This window comes from Balaenoptera physalus, assembly GCF_965194825.1.
Source record: "Balaenoptera physalus genome assembly, chromosome: 8".
Classification (NCBI taxonomy): Eukaryota; Metazoa; Chordata; class Mammalia; order Artiodactyla; family Balaenopteridae; genus Balaenoptera; species Balaenoptera physalus.
Window position 1 is genome coordinate 9,564,727 of NC_138887.1, and position 20,543 is coordinate 9,585,269.

Sequence of the window (20,543 nt, forward strand, 5' to 3'; positions counted from 1 at the left end):
GCGGCCGCCCACCCGGGCACCGAGGGTGGGCAGGGCTGGGGGCGTGCGGCCGCTCCGGGGGGCTGTCGGCGACCCTGAGGCCATGGGCCCAGGCGGGCCCAGCGGGGACGGCGTCACCCGAGCGGGGCGGCTGCCCCCTGGCGCTCCTGTGGCTTGTCTGTGGCCTGCGATGCTGGTGCGGGAGCGTCTGTGGTCCGTCCTCGTTGTCCGTCTACATCAGCACGCGCCCCATCCTGTTACTTCTGCTGTGATGCTGTGCTGCCGGGCCGGGGGGGCATGCTGTCACACCAATACTAACAGGACGTGTTCTGTCCGCACGCCCAGCCAGGCGCCCGGAAGGCCCCGCTGGGGTTTTCCAAGGAGAAAGGAGGCAAATGCTTTTCCAGTGTCAATCGGTCTCCATCTTGTTTTCACGCTCTTGTGAAAGGGATTCTGGAACCATCCGTCACCTAAACTTTGACTCTAATCTTCTTCTGCTTCCTTTGTCTCTTCTCTTCCCTCACCTCGCCCACCCCTCGTCTGTGTCCGCCCCTCCCCTCGTCTCTAACCCGGCGCTAACAGTGGGCAGACAGACCACCGCTCCAGCCACAATGTCCACCGCGGCCTCCGGCACCACCATGGGGCTGGTGGAACAAGGTAGATGTCCCGCCTGTCGGCATGCAGGTCCCCTCGCTGCACGCAGCCGCCGGCTGGGCCTTGAGAGCCTCCCCAGAGGCCCCGGGAGCCCCTGCTCCCGCCCTGGACACACCCACAGAGCCCCCGTGGGCAGGGAGGCAGTCCCAACTGTCCCAGCGGCCTCAGACCCCACCTGTTTCAGGAGGGGCCAGGCTGGCTGACCCCCGAGCCGAGTTGCCCTCCATGCCTTTGACTGAATTCCCCAGTCCTGGTCCCTGAGTCTGGGGGTCAGGAGACCCCTCTGGTCAGAGCCCTTTGCTGTCTCAGGCTCACTCCCCACTTGTCCATCGTGACCCCCGCTCAGAATGACCTTGACACCAACCCCAGGAAGCCTCGGGGCTGCTGCTGGGAGTTTGAATCCCGAGTGGGGGCCCTGGGGAGAAGGGCGTGGGCAGAGACCCTGCCCCGTGAGAGCCCACTTGCCACCCCGTCCACCCCCGACCTGGCCCGCACACGCTCCCAGGGCCCTGCCCTGCGCTCCCAGCCGCTCGCACGGAGCCGGTGGTCTGTGTTGAGTCCCAAACACGCACGTCTGCCCCGTGAGCCCCAAGACGGGGCCCTCGGCCACCCAGAGAATGACTCTGAAGGCCTCCTCTTGGTTTCTTTCTACGAGGCCCCCATTACCTCATCCCCAACCTGTGAGGGGAGAGGCTCATTCTGCTAACCTGTGCCCCAGTCTTTGAGGGGCAGACCTCCCAGGAGGCCCAGGCCAGCTTCCCGCTCATCCAGCCGTGACCTTGGCCGGACCACATGAGGCTAGTGGACCCCAAGACTTCCTAGTGGGCCCATGGCCCCAGCCCGAGCTGAGGATGGCACAGGTGCAGGGCGGGCAGAGCCAGCTGCAGCTGAGGGGCCTAGAAGAAGCCCAGCATTTCCTGCCGGTGCCTCGAATGTCGGCCGGGACAGGGCAGACGCCCAGCCCCTCCCAAGCCCGGGCCCTTTCTTTACTGCACATCCAGCCCAGCTCTTACCCCATGACCCCGCAGGGTGCGCAGGCCCGCCTGCCCACCCAGAGGACCCCGGCCGCTGCCTCCTGGGGCTTTCAGGGCAGGGCTGTCCTCAGCAGGAGGGCCTGTGCTCCTCCCGTGAGCCCGGTGACAGGTCCAGCAGGCAGGCCCCCGGGGGTCGTCCTGAGTCAGCTTCATTTTCTGGGCCTTTCCGGAGCACCTGAGAGGGAGGGAGGGGCAGAGGGACACAGGACAGTGAGACTAGGGGCTCCTGGTGAAGCCGGGGGCAGGGGGGCGGTGAGCGAGGCAGGCGCCCACCTGCAATGCCCGCTGCCTGCAAGGGGATGTGGAGCGTCCGTGCATGAGGCCGCGAGCATGTGCGGATCTGCCCCCGGCGCCCAGGGCCACTCTGTCCTGGGGGTGGTCCGTGCATGTGGACGGAGCCCAGCATGGCTGTCCCTGAGTGACGAGCTAGGGGACGAGGTAGAGGCTGGGCCCTGTGGCCTGAGCCCCCCATCCCTGCTAGGTCAGCCCATCTCAGCCAGTGCGTTGGACCCAGCAGACACGGCAGGCAGGGGGCTCAGTCCCAAGGCCGTCGCTTCTCTGTGGATGACGGCCTCTGGGGTGACATAGTGCCCTCGGCCAGCGAAAGACCGGGTGGCTTTGTAGATCTCTTGCAGTTCATCAAGGCGGCCTGGTCAGTCCCACTTGGCCTTCACCAAGAGGAGACTCAGGCAAACTTCTGGGGTGGCAGTGATGGCCTGGCCCCAAGGACCCGGGCCGGGGTGGGACAGAGGGTCTCTGCTTGTCTCCGGGGGTCTAGGGCGCCTGGTTGGTCCACCTTGGCTCCTGCTGTGTAGTAATGAATTCGATTTGAATTCGACTTGAGAAAACACAAAGGAAACTCCCTATGCCTTTGACCGCTAGTGTAGACGGGAGTCAACAGGATTCTGGAGTTATTCTCAGACAGAGATGTGAATTTCCAGGAAACACGGCGGCCAGGAGCTGCACTCAGGAAGACGGCAGCTGTGTGTCCAGACACGCTGCACCCAGACACGCAGGTGTAGGTTACAGGGGTTCCCAAGGAGGAGTGTTTGGGAATCGATTACAAGGACAGGTGTCTGCTGCAGGGCATCCTGGAGCCTGGGCCGTGGTGGCCGACTGAGTCCCCGGAGGGGTGGCTTGTTAGGGAGCGGAATTGGTACCGTCCCGTGTAGCACGGTCTGGAATGTGGGTTTTGATAGAATCAGGGACTGAAGGGAACCCTCTTGAGACCCAGGACTGTCCCAGGGTCTGACCCAGGGGCCCCCCATTTCCTGCCCAAGGGGGAGACCAGGCAGAGCTGACTCTGCCCCCGCCAGGGCACTGGGCTGGCCCGGGCCGGACTTCTCAGACCAGCACTGGCGTGCACTGGCTCTAACTCAGCCGGCCGGGAATGCCGCTGGCCAAGGCTGTGTGGCACTGGGAGGTGACTCTCCCCAAACTGCCCACCTTAAATTGGGGGCTGGGGGTCAGCTTCCTCGCCTGCTCAGCTCTCGCGACGAGTGCCTTCAAGACGGGCTGGACCCCACTTTCCTCCAGCTGTGTCCGGCCAGCTGGTCGGCCAGCATAGACAGGGTCCCTGGGCTCTGTGGGCACAGCACGACCCCCACTTCGGGGTCAGCAGGGAGGCTAGGGCCATGCTGGTCAGGAGTGAGGCTGCAGGCCCTGGAGGCCCGGGAGTTCCCATGTCTGCAGGGCTGGATTTTTCCTCTGTGGTGAGTTACAGGGAGGCGGACGTAGCTGCCACCAGGGAGCTTTTCACAGTCCCCGCAGTGGGAAGTGTGTTGTGGCCCTGAGCAGGCGGCATTTCTGGTCCTGGATGCCCGCGGAGCAGGGCTGCCAGGGCATCAGGGTGTGATCCTGAGTCCGGCCTCGCCAGGTGAGGCCTCGCCCTTGGGAGGATGAACTGGGGGACGAGGAAAGGGATGACCTGTGGTCCCTTCACTCGCTGGGGTACTGTGATGCTTCTCACGGGGTGAAGCCCACCGGGCGACAGGGTTGGGCCAGGAGTCAGGCTTCTCGTTAAACTTTGGCCCATGGATCCTGGGAGGGAAACTTGAGGGAATTGACGGGTCCGCTGGGGAGGAAGGCTGGGAACGGAAGCTGCGCCCAGTGTAGCAGGTCTCCGATGACCCCACGGGGCCCTCTGGCTGGGGGCAGCCACCTGTGTGCCAAAGCAAAGCCCGGAGGTCGGCGGTGGCCACCTGAACAGGGAAAGGCAATCAGCAGGGGGTGGCCCAGCGACCTGGGACTGGCCTGGTCACTGCACTGGGGACCTTGATCAGTGGTTCTCGAACTGAAGCAGCGTCAGGATCCCCCAGAGCAGATGAACAGTTAAACTGTTGCTGAGCCCACCCCCGAGTTTCTGCCTCGGGAGGTCTGGGGCGGCCCAGGCGATGCGATGCGATGCGGATGTTGCTGGTGGGGGTGGGGGTGGGGTCCAGGGGGACCGCACTTTGAGAATCGCTGCAGCTCTCTGGGTCTTTCTGATGTGCCCGCCGAGTCAACGGTCTCCAGGGATGTTCCCAGCAGGAAAGGTCCCCGCGCAGGCCTGCTGGGGGCCACCCTCCTCCTCCCTCTGGGCAGGCGGCCTCCCCTTCAGTGCTGGCCAGCCAGAGCTTTTGGAGCCGGCGGTGGGGACTGTGCCACCTTCCTTCCAGGGCAAGGGACCCCACCCTCAGGCATCCGACCCCAGGGCTGCTTCTCTAACCCGCACCGGCTGTCCTGGGGCACCGCTTGGCGTGAGCGTGGGCAGGGAGGGTGAGGCAGGAGCTGCTGAGTCCCGGGCTGCAGACTTGCACTCCCTGCCTGAACGTCCACAAATCTTGTTTTCTCTTTCTCTTCCTTTCTTCCTCACTCCCTCTCCTCCCCTCCTCACCTTTCCTTTTCCGTAAGGTAAGCTGACTTCCTTTTTTCTCTTTTTTTTTTTTTCAAGTTCTGTAATTAAAACTAACCACTGCAGAGGGTGCAGGTGCTGGGGGGCTAAGGGCCTGTGGGCTGTGGCAGGTCAGGGCCTCTGAAGCTGGCGCACAGAGAGGCAGAAGCAGAGCCGGGCCGCCCCCGACCTCCTCCCCGGGGGCGCGGGGAAGGCTGGGGTGAGATGGGCCATCTGCTGGGCCAGAGCGTCTGAGGGGTGGTGGGAACGTGGGATGCAGGCGGCTCTTTGGACCCTCACCCAGGTGTGTCATCCTGTTGATGTCACTCAGAGCTTAAGGTCCTTGGTAGGTGGGCACAGAGGCCCTAGTTGGCCCAGTCAGCGCTGCCAGAGCAAGGCCGAGCAGTGGCCCCAAGGCTCGGGCTGCGGGGTGGTTTAAGAGGGAGAGTGAGGCTGCCCCTCGGGGGCTCTGAGCTGAGAGGTGTGGCCTGAGGCCTGGCCGTGGGAGCAGAGCTCCGCGTCCGGTCTGCCAAGGGAGGGGGGCCAGGAGGCTGAGAGCAGGCACCTGGGGTTGGGACGAGCCCCTCCCTTTGTGGGTGGCCAGCTGCAGCCCACCCACCCCTGCCTGAGAACATGGGGGTGCCTACCGCTCCAATCTGCTGTCCTGCCCTGTGTTCCCATCTCGGGTGAGGGGCAGCGCCCTGCCTTCCTTTTCGGGGAACTCGCATGCTGCCCTCCCGGAAGCTGCTGGTCACAGGTGGGAGGAGAAACCTTGGTGTCCTCCAAGGTCATGGCAGATGGCCGGGGGAAGGCCCTGTCCCGGGGACGAGGGTCCTCGGGCAGCGCTGGCCAGGCCTTCCCCAGGGCGGCCCTGCTCGGCATAGGACACGGGCCCACTCTGTCCCCAGCTGGGCGCAGAAGCTACCTCTGCCTTGGGACCTTGGGTCCTGGGGAGCCCAGGCTCCTCGCAGGTCCCCGAGGCTGCCTCACGCCGAAGGGGTGGGCTGCAGTGGGACCCGGGCCCCTCACTCATCATGTCTGTTTCCTCCAATGCAGCAGCCAAGAGTTTACTCAACAAGAAAGCAGACGGAGTCAAGGTGAGGCGCTGCCTTGGCCCTTGGGGGTCTGGGTCCCCCCCTCCCCCGTCTCAAGCCTACAGCTTTGCCCAATCCCCGAAGCTCCCTCTGGGCCTCCTCCCCTCCCAAGGAAGGGGTGTGACCCCCTCATTCTCTCCCTAATGGCTTCTCTTCCTCTCTCTGCAGCCCCAGACGAACAGCACCAAAAACAGTGCAGCTGCCACCAGCCCCAAGGGGACGCTTCCTCCAGCTGCCCTGGTACTGAACCCCTCAGCCCCCCGCTTCTCGGCCCTCCTGTACCCCGGCTGTGTGGTGGCCACCTGTCGGGAGGCCTGGAGTAAAGCTGGGGTCTGGCTGCCAGCCTGTCTCTGACAGACGACACTTAGCCCTTCCGGCCCCACTGCCGCTCGGGTGTGGGAGTGAGGGTGGACCCCAGTTCAGGCCGTGCCGGAGAGCCCCTCTGGGGGCAGCGGACAGGCCCCTGCTGACTTGTGGGTCAGCAGTGAGAGCCCGTCAGGGAGCCGGTGAGGCTGAGAGCCAGGATCCAGGGCAGCGACCTTGCTCGGCTCCTCTGCTCGCAACAGGCTGACCCAGAGATCGGCCCGGGCAGGCTCTGCAGGGGGAGTGGCCCGGGGGTCGGGGGTGAGGACAGGCTAGGCGGTGGGGACTCCCCGCCAACCCCTCTCCCGGGTGCTGCAGGGGTGCGCTGTCTGGGAGGTGGGGGCCTTTGGTTTCTCCCCAGGAAGAATGGGTGGGCCTGACCTTAGCTTCAGAGCCTGGTGATCTGGAGGGAGACAGAGACCCCTTGGTGGTTTCCCTGGTGACGGCCCAGCAGCAGCTGTCGGGTCTAGGGCAGCAGCAGCCGTGGCGTTTCCCATCGGAGTCTGTGTCCTGCAGGCCCCGAGGCAGGTGGGGGGAGATACACTTCTATGGCTGTGCTGGCCTGTGGCTGCCCGGAGGGTTCAGGGGTTCCTGCTGGGGAGGGCTGGGCGGACGTGAGGTCAGAGGGACCCGCCAGCGCCAGCCCTCACCTGGAGGGTCCTGTCCAGGGGATGGAGCTGGTGGTTCAGGGTTGTGGCCAGCGGGTACCGGCCCTCCTGCCCAGTATGCTGTGCGCCTGTGGTGTCTCGTACAGAGCAGGCCATCCCGAGGGGCTGGGGTTTGCTGGTCCACAGGTTCTGAGTTTGCTGAAAGCACACTTGGTGTCCCCGCAGGCCCCAGGCCGCGCTTCTGGGAGTGAGCCCTGGAGCGCCCGTGGGGAGGCTGGGTTTGCTGAATGGCCATCCAGCGAGTGGGAGGGCGGCCTTGGCCCAGGAGGGGAGGGTCCCACGTGCCGGCCTCGCAGCCAGCCCCGTCTCGGACCCCATCCATCCCATGTGCCACCACACCCCCATGACATCTTCAAATCTGTGCCCCGCCCATGCCGAGGCAGAGGGTCTGGCGGCAAAGAGAGAGGCAGGGCGCCTGAGGCAGGGCACCCAGCGTGTGGCTTCTCGCCACGGCCCTCAGGCGCACGCTCTCCATCGCCCTCCCTCCCGTCGCAGGCGTCCGCGAGGTCTGGGCAGGTCTGCTTGTTCCATCCACATCGTCCCAGGTTTCTCTCCAGCTGCTCTGCTCCCCGCTGGCCATCTGCCGCCGTCCTGCTGCGCTGCCACCCTCTCCTCTCCTCTCCTCTGGGGGGCCTCCGCTCTCCTCCTCTTCTCACTTCCCTCTTTCCTTCCTCTGTGCTTCCTTCTTCTGTAGGAACCTCAAAGCACCGTCATTCATAACCCAGTGGACGGGATCAAGGTACTGCGCGTTCCTCACCGCCCTCTTGGGAGCGTCTGCTCAGGCAGTAGGCAGACCCCCTGGCCCTGGGGAAGCTCTGGGATGTTGACCCCGGGGAAGCATTTGTGCCAAGACAACTGTGCAAGGGACCCCTCCCAAGGCAGGACAGAGCCCCCCCAAGTCCGCGGGCTGCTCCCTTTTGGGGAAAGGCCCCAGGTGCTGCCCTTTTTGGAGGCATGGTTGTACCAAGTCCACGGTGGACACAGGAGCCTGGGCCTCCTCATGTCCTGAGCAGGGTCCACTTCTCAGACCCTCTCCCTCCTGCCTTGGCGATGGCCAGGCCCAGCCTAGCCAGGAGCAGCCGAATGCAGGGCCCATTTCAGAGGCTCAGGGTGCCAGGAAGAGCCTGGGTGCCCTCCGTGATGCGTGGCCAGGGCTGCGTGCTCCAGGGGAGAAGGGCTGGCGTGAGCTGCCCGGCGTGCCCCCGAGTGTGGGGCAGGGAGGAGGGAGCATAGACTCCCCCCGACCTCACCCGTTGCTCCTCACCTCTGCCCGCTGCGCCCGGTGCTTCCCACTGAGCTGACCCCTCCTCCCGCTCCTCCTCTCTGCTCTGGCATCAGCTCCCATCCCATCGGCATCTTCACCCCGGGGCCAGGGAAGGGGCTGGCTCTCTGGGGTGGGGGGAGGGATGGGTGGGCGGCCACGCTATTTCCAGAACCAGACTTCTACCCGGGCCTGGGATCCTCAAAGGGTCCCCACACACCCCAGCCATGGGCCAGGACCAGGGGGCCTTGGGCAATTGGCTCTGGGCCGACCCCCAGGCTCAAGGTGCTAGGAAGAGCCTGGGTGTCCTCTGTGACTCGGGGCCAGGGATGGGTATTCCTAGGACGCTGTGTCTGGAGTGAGGCTTCTGGGGCTGTGGTGTGAGCCCTGATCCTACAACCTGTAGACACCCCCATTCCTGGCCCAGGGCCCAAAGCAGTGTGTCCTGTGAGGGGGCTGGAGGGGGCGGGGGGTCCCTTGGGGACCCTGTTAAGATGTTCCTTCTGAGGAGCAAGCAGGCCTTCTGGGGACTCGGTGACAGGTGGCTGGCACCTGGTTTTGTATCTGAAGGGGGCAGTAAGCCAAGAGTGAGGTAGGAGGTGCTGGGGCCACCTCTCTGCCCTTAAGGCCACCTGAGCGGTAAGGCCAGGCCTGGCTGGATGGTCCAGGCCTGGGGAGGAGGTGTGGTTACTGCTGCAGTCTGTCACAGGTGGGAGGCCAGGCTTCCTGAGCACCTACTGGAAGCTTCCGCCCTGTCTGCCAAAACGCACGGGCTGTGGATGATTTTGTGCTTCGCCCGGAGTCTTGGAACTCCAAAAAGCTTGTTTTTCTCTCCTGTTAATGATCATCTGAGCACACGGACTCTTTCCACTGGGTGTGCCTTGTGGGGAGAAGGGGAAGTTGGGGTCCTCAGCTGTTGGGGACATGGCGACCCAGCCTGGGGACAGGTGACCCCTGGGGCTGGTGTGAAGCTCCAGCGCTGCCTGTGGGTTTCTGGGGTTCAGGCCACGTCCTGACCCGTTGTCTCCCCGTGTCTCCCCAGGAGTCATCTGACAGCACCCACACCACCATAGAGGACGAAGACACAAAAGGTACCCCAGCTCCCCGCCTGCGGGGGCAGCGGGGCGGGCCACTGGTGGGTGGGGAGCTGGGATGGAGAAAGGCCGAGGCCTGTGATGCGGGCGTGTCCCCCAGGGCTGACCCTGCTCAGGGCTGCAGTCCCACCGGAGCCTGGGGACAGACCGGCGCCGGGCAGTCTCCGGCATAGCATCCAAGCAGAGCCTGACGGGCCCGGGCGCCCTGAGCAGCGAGGAAGCCGCTGCCCTGGGTGGGCCGGTTCTCTGCACGGGCCCCCAGATTGCTCTGGGGGCTGTGCACCCAGTTCCCACGGTTGAATTTGCTGTTTCTTCTCTCAAAGGTCCTTAAACCTGTGCCTGCCCGGCTGGCAGTTGATTCGTGGACGGGCAGCAAGGGGCGTTTCCTGGGCTCGTTGTGGGATTGGGGGGTGGGCTGCAGAGACTCGAGCTCCAACCCACTCTCAGGGCTCCCAGGCCGAGCTGGGCCATGCTCTGTCTGTGCCCCACAAGGGCCCCAGGGTGCCGGGCGCCATGTGCTCACCCAGGGCCCCCTCTTCCACCCTCGGCTTTCTCAGCTGCCCCCAGGGAGGGGATCTGGTCCCCACTCCACTCAGGCCAGGCCGCCCGTCCCCACGTGGAGGGCCCGCCTGACCCTCTCGGCCACACGCTTGTGTAGATGAGCGCTGGGTGCCCTCAGGGCTGCCCCTGGGCTGGGCAGTGGCCACTCTGCCAGTTTAGGGGGATGCAGTGACCCTGTCCTGAGCATCCTCCCTGCCCCAGAGTGGAAGCGAGCATAAGGCTTTGGCCTCTGGACGCAGGGAGGGTGGACGTTCATGTGTTTTCTCCAGACTACAGGCCCCGAACCATCAGCGTGGGGCATGGAGGTCATCCAGACCTCTCCCAGGCCCTGTCCTTGCGGTTCTGTCCCTGCCTCAGCAGGCTGGGGGCCTGAGGCGGCCCGAGCCTGCGGGAGCATAGGGGAGAGGGCCAGCCCGGCCAGCCTCGTCCCAACCCTTTGTCTGGCTGGGAGAGGGTGGGCAGATGCCTGAGGGGCCTCGTGGGGCAGGGCAGGGCAGGGACAGGGGCCCCGGGGGCCTCTCACCTCAGCTGTGTCATCCGTCAGATGCGGAGAAGCCTCAGTGGGCCCAGGTCTGGCCTCTGCTAGCCTTGGCACACAACCTTCCCACCTGGAGCCCGGCCTTCGAAGGCCCCATGTCCAGCCCTGCACGTGGTCCTGTGTCTGCCTCACATACCTGCTGTGATCGCACAGCCCTGGGCACGCGGGGGTGATGGCGCTCCAGGAGCCCTGGACCCCACCGCGTGGCTCTCCAGCTTAGCCCCTCTGGTCCTTCTCCTGCACTCCCCCTCCTCTCCTGCGTGTCCTCACCTGCGTGTTCACGTCTCGTCTGTCTGCTCAGCCCCCAGGGTCCCTGACATCTTGAGCTCCGTGAGGAGGGGCTCGGGGACCCCAGAAGGCGAGGGCCCCCCGCCCTGCCCGCCTCCGGCTCCCATAAGCCCCCTGCCCACCCCATGTAAGTAGCCGGGCCCCTGCTGCTGCGGGGGTCTCCCTGAAGGGCCTGCAGCTCCTCTGAAGGGGCGCTCGAGAGCCAAGGGCCGGCCGAGCTTGGGCACCAGCCTGCCCCCGACAGCCCCCCTCTGAGGCTCCCCAGGGTCTCTGCCCCTCAAGCCCCGCTCCGTGAGGGCCTTCCCCACTGGCCTGGGGGGCCGCCCGGTCCACCATCCTGCTTGGGTGTCAGGGCCAGGGCTCCTTGATGCTGAGACAGGCCCCAGTGCGGGAGAGAGCAGAGGCCCTGCCTCCCCTCCCCCAGCCTCGCCCGGCAACCTCCTCATATGTCTGCCTCCTGTCCCCCCAGCCCCCAGAATCTGTGACATCCTGAGCTCCGTGAGGAGGGGCTCGGGGACCCCGGAAGCCGAGGGCCCCCTGCCCACCCCATGTAAGTAGTGCCCCAGGCCTGCTGCTTCTGCTGCCCAGCGGCTCCTGTGTCCTGCCGTGCACGGCCTCAGCTGCTCCCAGGCCGGGCTGCAGAGGCCTGGCTAACTGGCTGGCCGTCGGGGGGCACACGCGCTAACTCCCCCCCACCCCGCTTCCTCGACCCTCACCTCCCACACTGCTCCCCGCACTGCTGTCCGGGGCCCCAGGCCTCTCCCCCAGAGGGTCTCCCAGGCCCCTCCCCCAGAGGGTCTCCCAGGCCCAGGGCAGACGGCAGGGCGCCTCTGAGGCCGCCCACCCACGTGCCCTGCCCCTCGGGCCCTGGGCCATGCCCTTGCCAGTCACACGGACTCCGTGTGGGCCCCGGGGAGCCCAGGCACAAGGAGCTGTTATAGAAATCCTCTCAAGCACAGGCCTGGGGTTTAAGGGGAGAAGAAAGGGCCCGGCCTCCCTGCAGAACTGGGTTCTCCGCAGAGGGCCGGACGTCCTGCTCATCCTCCACTCGCTCGTCCCTTCCTCACCTGTCGGGCGCCGGCTGAGGGCCTGTCCTGCACTGGGCTGCCTCCTCTGTCCCCTCCTGGGCCAGGCTGCCCTTCAATGAGGGCACCCTCCGCCCGCAGCAGCTTTCCACGCGCCCCCACCGACCTGGTCAGGCAGGTGCAGCTGCCTGAACGTTCCTGAAGCTTTCCCCTGTGCCCCACACCCTTCTCTGTCCCCTTCCATCCCCCCATGTCCCCCCGTGTCCCCCTCCATCCCCCATGTCCCCTCGTGTCCCCCTCCATCCCCCATGTCCCCCCATGTCCCCTCGTGACCCCCCCGTCCCCCCCACTCTCTCTGGCTTTGGCTCATCCGCTCATAGGTTTTGTCTTCTGTGTGTTCCCCGCCTGCCTCGTGTTTCTCGTGTTCACTTCTCGTCTGCCCCAGCCCTCAGGATCTCTGACATCCTGAACACGGTGAGGAGGGGTTCGGGGACCCCAGAAGCCCAGGGCCCCCCACCCTGCCCGCCTCCGGCTCTCCCAGGCTCCCCACCCACCCTGTGTAAGTAGCACCTTGAGTGGCCCTGCTGGCTGCTCCTGGGGGCTCACAGGGGTGTGGAGACCCCTGGCTGCGGTGCGCCGCCCCCTGGCTCTGGGAAGGGGCCGGCTCGCGGGTAGGGGGACGTGGGGTGCAGGGAATTCCACATGGAGCTGCCGTTTGGCTAAAGACATGCACGTGTGGGGAGAACCAGGAAGCAGGTTCCCATGATCTACAGCCACACGCTCCCAGGGTCTGCAGTCTGTGGGTTTCTTCCGCAGCGAGGATGGGACGGTGCCGGCCGGGGTGGTGCCTGGGGTTACGCCCCCGCTGGTGATGCTAGGGGCGGGGGCCGGCCGGGCAGGCGCTGGGCTGGGCCACCTCCCCAGGCAGGGAGGAGCCGCCGCAGCCCGTCTGCCGCCTGCCCGCCCGCCCGCCAGTATCGCTTACAGGGATGGGTGACACCCCAGGGCGGCAGCCATCCCCACCTCCGGGGAGACACCGGGCTCTCAGGAGAGGCCGCGGGGCCGGGGGCCGGGCATGGCGGGGGAGAGGCTGGGTGAGTGCCGGGCCGGAAGGGTGCTGACCCCCGCCCACCTGCTGCAGGCCAGCCCCAGGGGCTGGGCCGAGAGGAGGGAGAGAGGGAGGGAGGCCCTGCGAGCAGTCGGGGAGGCTCGGAGGCCTGAATACTGTGGCCTAAATCCGGGCTTGGCTGAGGGGAGTGGAGGCGAGTGTCCTAGGTGAGGGAGCAGGGTCTTGCGGGTGGGCGCACAGCGGAGCCCGTGGGAGTGGGCAGATCCCCTTCCCCATTTGTGCGGCGTCTTATCCGAGTTCAGAGGCCTCCACCTCCCCATCTCTGGGATCCTTGCGGCCCCTCCTTTCACAGATGAGAACGCTGAGGGGAGGAGATGCGGAGGGTTGTGCCCAAGGGGGCCACGTGCAGCGTGACCTCGGCCCGGGGCTGTGACCCACCCTAGGAATGTGCGCAGGCCAGGTGGGGACCTCTGAGGACAGGGCATGCCACGGGTGCTGTCCTGAGCTTGACTCCAGGAGGTGCGGCCACAGAAGCTGCTGTGACCAGCACTGAATGGAGGGGGCCTAGGGGCCTGGACTCGGCAGGTGTGGCCGGGCCTGCAGGGTGCAAGGGAGGGGCAGACGCAAAGCCCTGGGGGGCACCGAGGGCAGGGGGGCCCCCCATCAGTCTCCCTCAGGGAGAGGGGTCCTCGTGCCTGGATGGGCACCCTCGTCTCACCCGGAGTTCCCAGCATCCCAGCTCCATAGGCCTGTGTGAGGGTCCTCGGGTGAAGGAACGTGGGTCGGGCCGGCCCGGAGAAGGGACTTCTGAGGGGCCGTTGCGGGGTGATATCTGGCGTTCAGTGGGCTGAGTGGGTGAGTGCCAGAGCCGGGGTGCCCCCGCTCCAGCTCTGGGACCGGGGATCGGCCCCTCCCAGCACCGAGGCCCGGGCTGCAGAGGGCCATCCCTGGGCTGGGTCGTGAGTAGCCTCCTTTCCCGGGAACGTCCCCGCCAGCTGTCTCAGCGTGTAAATGGGGTCGGTGCCCACCGGCCGGGGCCGTGTTCTCCATGATCGGGGATTACGCACAATCCAGGCTGATCCTGTGCAGCTGCCTCCCTGGGGTGGCTGGGGGCATCCTGGTGCCCCTGCAGCTGCTGAGGGACAGGGCTTGGGGTCAACCTGGGGTCACTGGGGTCCGCCTGGACCTTTGCCGGTGGCCGGGCCTCCCTGGCCTGTTAGCTCACCCCAGGAGAGCTGGATGGGACATGGGGGCTGCACTTCAAGCCAGACCTCAGCTCCGTCGCCAGAGCTGCCTGGTGGGGAAGACTTGTCCTCAATAACAAGCGTCACCCCTGCCCCCAGGAGTCCCTTTGCACAGCATGCCACTGGGGGAGGAAGGATTGCTCTGAAGCGTGGGGTTAGACGTGGGCGGCAGCCTCTCCGAGGGTCAGGAGCGTCCAGCCCACTCCTGGGCTGTGACTGGGCTCGTGTGGCCTCAGCTTTCCCATCTGCAGAATGGACGTGGTGGCTGTTTCCTAAACTTCAGACTTTGCAATGTGTGCTGTGACCCTAGGTTTCTATTTACGTAATTCTTTCTCTTTATACTGACTCCATTTTTAATTACGCTTTGTTTAAAAACGCTCAATATTACTTCATTAAGTGGAAGATTCGGCTCACCACAGTGCAGTAGGTGACTGTAAAATCAGAGCGCACGGGAAACAAAACAGAAAAAGAGTCACTCAATTCCAGCTGCAAGGCTGTTGGCTGAGGGCTCACGTGGGGCGGGGGTGGCTCACGACGTCTGTGAAGAAGGGGGGTTGACAAGTGTCGGGGTGTGCAGACGTCCCCTTGGCAAGATCAGCAGGATGGCCCGGAGCTGACGGAGTAAATCGCAGGTGGGAGGTGGGGGCTCCTGAGCAGGGGCTGGACCTGGTGCCACAGGCGGGAGGCGGCGAGGTCCCGGGTGACGGGCAGCCCTGGGCAGGGACGGAAGTGGCAGGGACTGGTTGCTGCCCTCGGACGAGCCCAGGCCCGGCCCTCTGGGCAGGGTCTGGTGGGGGAGCCAGGCTGCACTGGGGGGCGATCAGAGCCTGAAGCTCGAGGCCACTTCTGCAGAGGTGACAGGTGAACTGGGGATGGGGGTGGATGAGGTCCCAGAGGAGAGAGGGTTGCCCAGAATTGGGAAACGCCCAGGCAGAAGGCGGAGAGGTGGGCAGGCTGCGGGGGAAGCACTGAGAGGGGAGACGCAGTGTGATGGGATGGGCGAGGGAGGGAGCGGTGTGTGGGTGAAGGTGTGAAATATCCAGAGGGTGAGGACAGAGGCCGGCCTGCACGTGTCTGTGTTGGGACAGAGCTCTGCAGGTGGACGTGGGGCATCAGGGCAGCTGGGCTCACAGCCCGCCTCCTGGAGGCCAGCTTCCAGGGCTGACCAGACAAGGTGGGGCTCGGGTTCTGCAGGGACAGCCTTAAGCCCAAACCCTGCTATAGTCCAGACATGGAGTTCGGTGAGGATCAGAAACAGGACACCAGCAGAAGCGCCGCCAGGTCCAGAGGGAGGGTGTCTTTTAGATAGGGGAAGCCCACGCGTGCTTGTGGGTTGGTGTGCCCACACATACACGCACTGCAAACACACACACGCATGCCCATGTGCCCTCACTCACCTGCGCACGTATGCACGAAGGTGCGCACGCACACACACACACACACATATGCTCATGCATGCACTCAACCATGACACCCTTGGGTGTCACGGAGCTCACCCTGCAGCCACTGTCCAGAGCCGGTGCGGCACGGCCCAGGCTCCCAGCTCAGACACGGGCACGCCTGGGCTCGCACGCAGCAGGCAGCATCTTCTACCGTGGACTCTGTCCACTTGCTAGCCGGGTGCCTGGGAAAGTGAGCACCCAGAAAGCCGAAGGCGCTGATGGGAGGGCCGTGGGCACATGCTTCAGAATGCTAACTGCGCCCTTGTGGAGCTGGCAGCCCGCGCTCTGGGAATGTAGCCTGCAGATCAACTCACGCGTGTACTGGTCCCGGCTGCTCTGGCAGCTGAAGACTGGAGACCTACAGATGCCCATCACTAGGCCTGGTTGAGTGGGGATGCCCATCCCACAGGAGTGGCCGTGCAGAGAGTCTGTGGTCCCGATGTGCTGCTGGGAGCAGGGGGGACACGAGTACCCGTGCTGGGAGTGCGCAGACATGTGCAGCTGGTGTGGCCGTGACTGGGGAGGGAACTGTGGGACAGAGCTCCTGGGATCGTGCTTTCAGTGGCCTTCTTGGGTCTGAGTTTTATCACTGGCACGTTATCACTGCTTTAAGAAATCGCCACGTGTGGATGCGTTTATGCCTGTGTGCACGCTCGTGTGTGTTTCCTGTGTGCCTTTGGGTGTTTCTACATCTGCACAGAAGTGGTTAAGCACCTCACTCAGGACGGTACTTCTCTGGGGAGAGTGAGTGAAGAACAAGATTCAGGGGAACAGAGACATCTGCATCTTTATCTGGAAGGTTTTATTTCTTGAAATCTATAGCAAGTATGCAAATGGTTCAGATTTGAATCAGCAGGCTGTGGGCTGTATTATTCTTTCTGCTTCTTCCATGTGTTTAAAATGTTTTGCCTGAAAATAAATGGTAGTTAAAGAGATAAAGGGGCCCCCAGGTGAGCACCTGGGGGACTGGGTCTGTCTAGGACCAGAGGTCAAGTGGGCAGGAACCCGGAGAAGGCTGCCGGCCCAGGGCCTCAGGTGGAGGGTGCAGGATGGAAAGGTGATGCCGGAGGACTGGCCTAGGGGCCCAGGACCGCAAACAGGTGGGGGCTGGAAGAGGCAGAAGGCCAGGCGGCAGCCTGCGGCCTTCCAGGGAGAGAGGGCCGTGAGGCCTGCACTCTGCCTTCCCCTGGGCCCGGCTCCCTGGCCTTTGCACTGAGGCCCGGCCCTGCAGTCTTCAATCCCCTGCCTGCTTTGTGAGCCCGCCCTGAGCAGACAGCCGCCTCCCCAAGAAGGACTATGAGAGCAATGTCCGTGGCGGGGGGCGGGCAGGAGCTGGGAAGGCTGGTCACAGTGTTGCAGCTGCCGAGGGCCCAGGGGATACAGCCGGAGGGACTGGGGCATGGCAGGCTTGGCTTCCCCTTCCTGCCTCTTCCAGACCTTTTGTACTCTGGATGGAGTATTTCCGTCTTTCAGGGATGTTGTATTTAAGACAAATAAGACAGAAGCTTGTTGGACTTGGAAATGGGGACCCCGTTGGTGGCCCTGAAGGGAACAGTCTGAGCCGGGCAGCCTCGGGGTCCCTCCTGGAGGGGGAGGGGCGGGGGCGCTCTGCGCGGGACCCCCCGGGGCTGCAGGGGGGCGGCGCGCGGGTCACTGGGCGGCTGTCCCCCACAGCGCGGAAGCAGGAGATCATCAAGATCACGGAGCAGCTCATCGAGGCCGTCAACAACGGTGACTTTGAGGCCTATGCGTGAGTCAGGGCTCCTGGGCCCATCCTGGGGCCGCGGGGTGGGAGGGGGTGGACGGAAGGGGCGGGTTCTGAGGGGCCCCTCCTCACCTGGGTCTGCCCCCCAGGAAAATCTGTGACCCAGGCCTGACCTCGTTTGAGCCCGAAGCCCTGGGCAACCTGGTTGAAGGGATGGACTTCCACAGATTCTACTTCGAGAACTGTGAGTGCGGGGCGGCGGCAGGAAGAGGGCGGCACCCCCGGGGAGCCCACGGGCCCCCAGCCAGGCGCCCAGGGAAGCCCTGTCCCGTCCTCGCCCCACCGGGAGGGGGAGGGGTGGCCGGGCGGGCGGAGCGGCGCCGGGGGCGTGGTGCCAAGCCCCTGCCCGCCCACAGTGCTCGCCAAGAACAGCAAGCCAATCCACACAACGATCCTGAACCCGCACGTGCACGTCATCGGCGAGGACGCTGCGTGCATCGCCTACATCCGCCTCACGCAGTACATTGACGGGCAGGGCCGGCCCCGCACCAGCCAGTCCGAGGAGACCCGCGTGTGGCACCGCCGCGACGGCAAGTGGCAGAACGTGCACTTCCACTGCTCGGGGGCGCCCGTGGCCCCGCTGCAGTGAAGGTGAGCGCCCTCGGGGGAGGCGGGGCTGCGGAGAACGGTGGCGAGGCGAGCGAGCGTGGTGTTAGGGGGCGGGGGCGCCGGGTCAGGGCTTCCAGGCTCCTCTCCGGGCGGCCCCGCAGGCGCCCACCTTGCAGACACCAAACCCGAGTCAGACGGAGAGCGGCCGCCCGACGCTGACCTGCCCGCCCTCGGCCCGCCCCGTTTCAGAGCTGCTGCGGCTGCTTTCACGGGACAGACTCGGTGTTTGGAGCCCAGCTGCCCTCGGGCGCACGGCCTGCCTGTCGCATGTTTGTGTCTGCCTCGTTCCTCCCCTGGTGCCTGTGTCTGCAGAAAACCAAGACCAGATGTGATTTCTTTTTAAAAACAAGACGACAGCCGCACACACAAAATTGATGTCGGATGAAACGGAAAAAAAAACGAAACAAGGGAAAAAGCTGTAAAAACCCCTGGCGCTTGTGGGGCTTCGAACCTTCCGGCCGCTCCCCGCCCAAGCTCCACGTGTCCGTCTGCTCCTGGCCTCCTCCAGGGACCGGCCGGGGCAGTGAACTTGTCCGCAGGGGCCTGCCACCCAAGGAACGGTGTTTGCTAGGTGGCGCCCACCCCCACGCGTCTGCATCCTCCCTGCCGCGCATGGCTCCTTGTCAGGAGTGTCAGGTGGCGTCTGGGGAGGGGCTGGGGGGCTGAGCATGGCTGTTCTCCCTCCTGCTTCCCTTCCCTCCTCTCCTCCCGGAGAAGGCGCAGGTGCGAGCTCCCGGTGTCCCTGGCATGGGTGAGCAGTGCAGAGGCTGGGCCAGCCCCTCTGGGAGGATGCGAGCCCTCGGAGAAGGCCCCGCGGGCCCAGGGCTCCAGCTCTGGCCCTGTCGGGGCCAGGGAGGTGCACTGGGTCGGGCAGGGGGTGCAGGGGGGTCACCCCTTATTTTCAGACCTCACGCCTGGCAAGAGACATGCCGAGAGGACGCTGCTGGCTGCGGCCCAGCGTGCAGGGGACCCCGGGGCTGGCCTCCCTTCTGTTCAGGCACCGCTCCCTCTTTGCCCCCCTCCCCCTCCCCCCGTGTGGGAGTGGGGCAGGAAGGAGAGAGGGGCCAGAGGCGGGTGGGTGCCTTCGGCTCCCAGGCCGAGGCAGAGTCCAAGCAGGTGTTTGCTGAAGGAAGCTGCGCTTTCGGAGTCTGGGCCCAGGGCAGCAGGGAGCAGAGGGCCTCACGGGGCTGCGTGTGACAGGGACCCCCGGGGTTGGGAGAAGGCGGGCTGGGCTCACCTGGGGTCCCCCTGCGTGCTGGCGGGCACTGTGGCGAGCCTCCGGGATGGGCCATGTGGCCAGGGGGCGGCAGAGAGAGCCAAGGGCCGTCGTCTGGGTGTGCGAGTGGGTCTGAGCTGGCCCGCTGGGCCGTGGTTGGGGGGTGCAGGGGCCGTGATCGCAGGTGCAGGACCCCCTGCCCCAGTACCTGCCCTCTTCAACTCATGTTGTTTTCAACACGGATTTTCTTTATCTTCCCCCGCAATCAAGCCAAGGGAGGGGCCCGGAGTGGGGAACAGGACACAGGATGCTGGTCTCCAAGGGGACTGTCCATCGACAGACACTCAGAGTGGATGCTCACCTGCCCGTCCACGGCTGTGCTCAGGACAGCTGTCCCCACCCATGGACGCGGGGTGAACATCCGCCAGGCTCCCTGGGCCTCGGGCAGCGGCAGGGCCCGCCGTGGACAGTGTGTGGCCCGGCCACCCTTGCCTCCTGGGGCCTCCTCCCCTCCTCTCCCCCTTCTCTCCACGGAGCTGCCTGTCTGGGATAATTTGGGGATTTTTTTTTCTGGGGGATAGTTCTTTTGCATGACCCCTCATGAGCAAGCCACACCCGCTCTTCTAGCTAGATGTCCGCGGTGTGGCAGCGTCGGCCAGCCCGCCCTGCAGAGGGTCGGCTGCCTGCGGTGCTGGCCGGCCTTTCCTCTTCTCTCTTTTTGCTGAGTTTCATTGTCTTTTCTTTCTGAGCCTTGTAAGTGTACAAAATTATTATTTTGTTCTGTCTCGGGAAACTGCAAATAAAAGGAAAACAGGACAAACTGCTTCAAGTGCATCCGCGTGCTCTATGCCAGGACCCTGCCGACCCCTCACCTCACGGCAGGTCCCTTCGCCGTGTGGGCCCCGGGCTGGCCAGGCTGCAGAAACCCTAGGCCAGACGTCTGTTCCCGAGCCCGTCTCGGTGGACGGCACGCCCAGGTGGGGCCTCTCCGTGCCGCTGCAGGTCAAGCTCTGCCAGCTGTCCCCACCCCAACCTCTGGTTCCACTGAGGCCGCTGTCGGCCCTGGACAGACCCCTGAGTCCCCACGCCCCCAACCTCTCCCATCACCCTAGTGGTCTCTGAAGATGAGGCCGGGAGAGCAGATCTATGTGGGAAGAGCCGCAGGACCAAGGCCTGCTGCCCCGTCCGGTCTCTCCCTCCACCCATCCGTTCTTCGTGCGCGTTGATTGGAACAGGCGGTGCCCGAGGCCAACCCCGGCTGCTCTTGTGGGCCCTCACGCTGAGTTGTGTAGACAGCATGTAGACGGCACACAGGCCAGTGTGGATGTCAGACACTGACGTCAGAAGCAGAAGAGCAGTGGCTGCTGAGGTGCAAAGAGGACAGAGCAGGCGATGACAACGGGGGCCCGGAGAGGCTCTGCGAGGAGGCCCGAACAGCAGGAGCCCAGAGGAGAGACCAGGGGGACAGAAGGATGCCAGGTACAGAGGCTCCCAGATGGTCCCAGACTGAGGGGAGGGAGGGAGGGGGGGAGGGAGGGAGAGAGGGAGGGCCCAGGGTCGGCACAGCCAGGCGGTCCCCACCAGGCCTTCCCTCTGCAGCTCAGCCCCAGCATGGAGGGACGCGTCACCTGGCTGCCCATGGCACCCCTACAGCAGGGGACACAAAAGCCTGCTGGGCCTCCCTCGGGAACACTCACCCTCAGCCTGCGCGGCTGAGTGAGCGCTGGCCACGTGGCTGCCTGGCCTGTCTGATCACCTGACCACAGA

The 20,543-nt window shown here is 65.2% G+C and overlaps 1 protein-coding gene across 16 annotated transcripts in view; it reads left to right on the forward strand.

Moving 5' to 3' along the window:
- CAMK2B (calcium/calmodulin dependent protein kinase II beta) overlaps positions 1–19,600 on the forward strand; it is a 95,251-nt gene extending 75,651 nt beyond the window's left edge. The window contains exons 13-24 of one of the 16 annotated variants that reach the window (XM_082472559.1): positions 562–636; positions 5,599–5,636; positions 5,802–5,873; positions 7,359–7,403; positions 8,968–9,016; positions 10,420–10,533; positions 10,876–10,956; positions 11,877–11,990; positions 16,861–16,936; positions 17,041–17,135; positions 17,308–17,542; positions 17,750–19,600. In XM_082472559.1, the coding sequence (XP_082328685.1) occupies positions 562–636; positions 5,599–5,636; positions 5,802–5,873; positions 7,359–7,403; positions 8,968–9,016; positions 10,420–10,533; positions 10,876–10,956; positions 11,877–11,990; positions 16,861–16,936; positions 17,041–17,135; positions 17,308–17,540 (992 nt within the window). In that variant the 3' untranslated portion in view covers positions 17,541–17,542; positions 17,750–19,600. Of the gene's footprint in view, positions 1–561; positions 637–5,595; positions 5,637–5,801; positions 5,874–7,358; positions 7,404–8,967; positions 9,017–10,419; positions 10,534–10,875; positions 10,957–11,876; positions 11,991–16,860; positions 16,937–17,040; positions 17,136–17,307; positions 17,543–17,749 lie in introns of all 16 variants that reach the window. The other 15 variants (XM_082472567.1, XM_082472570.1, XM_082472571.1 and 12 more) reach the window with 15 other exon arrangements.
- The last annotated feature ends 943 nt before the right edge of the window (positions 19,601–20,543 follow it).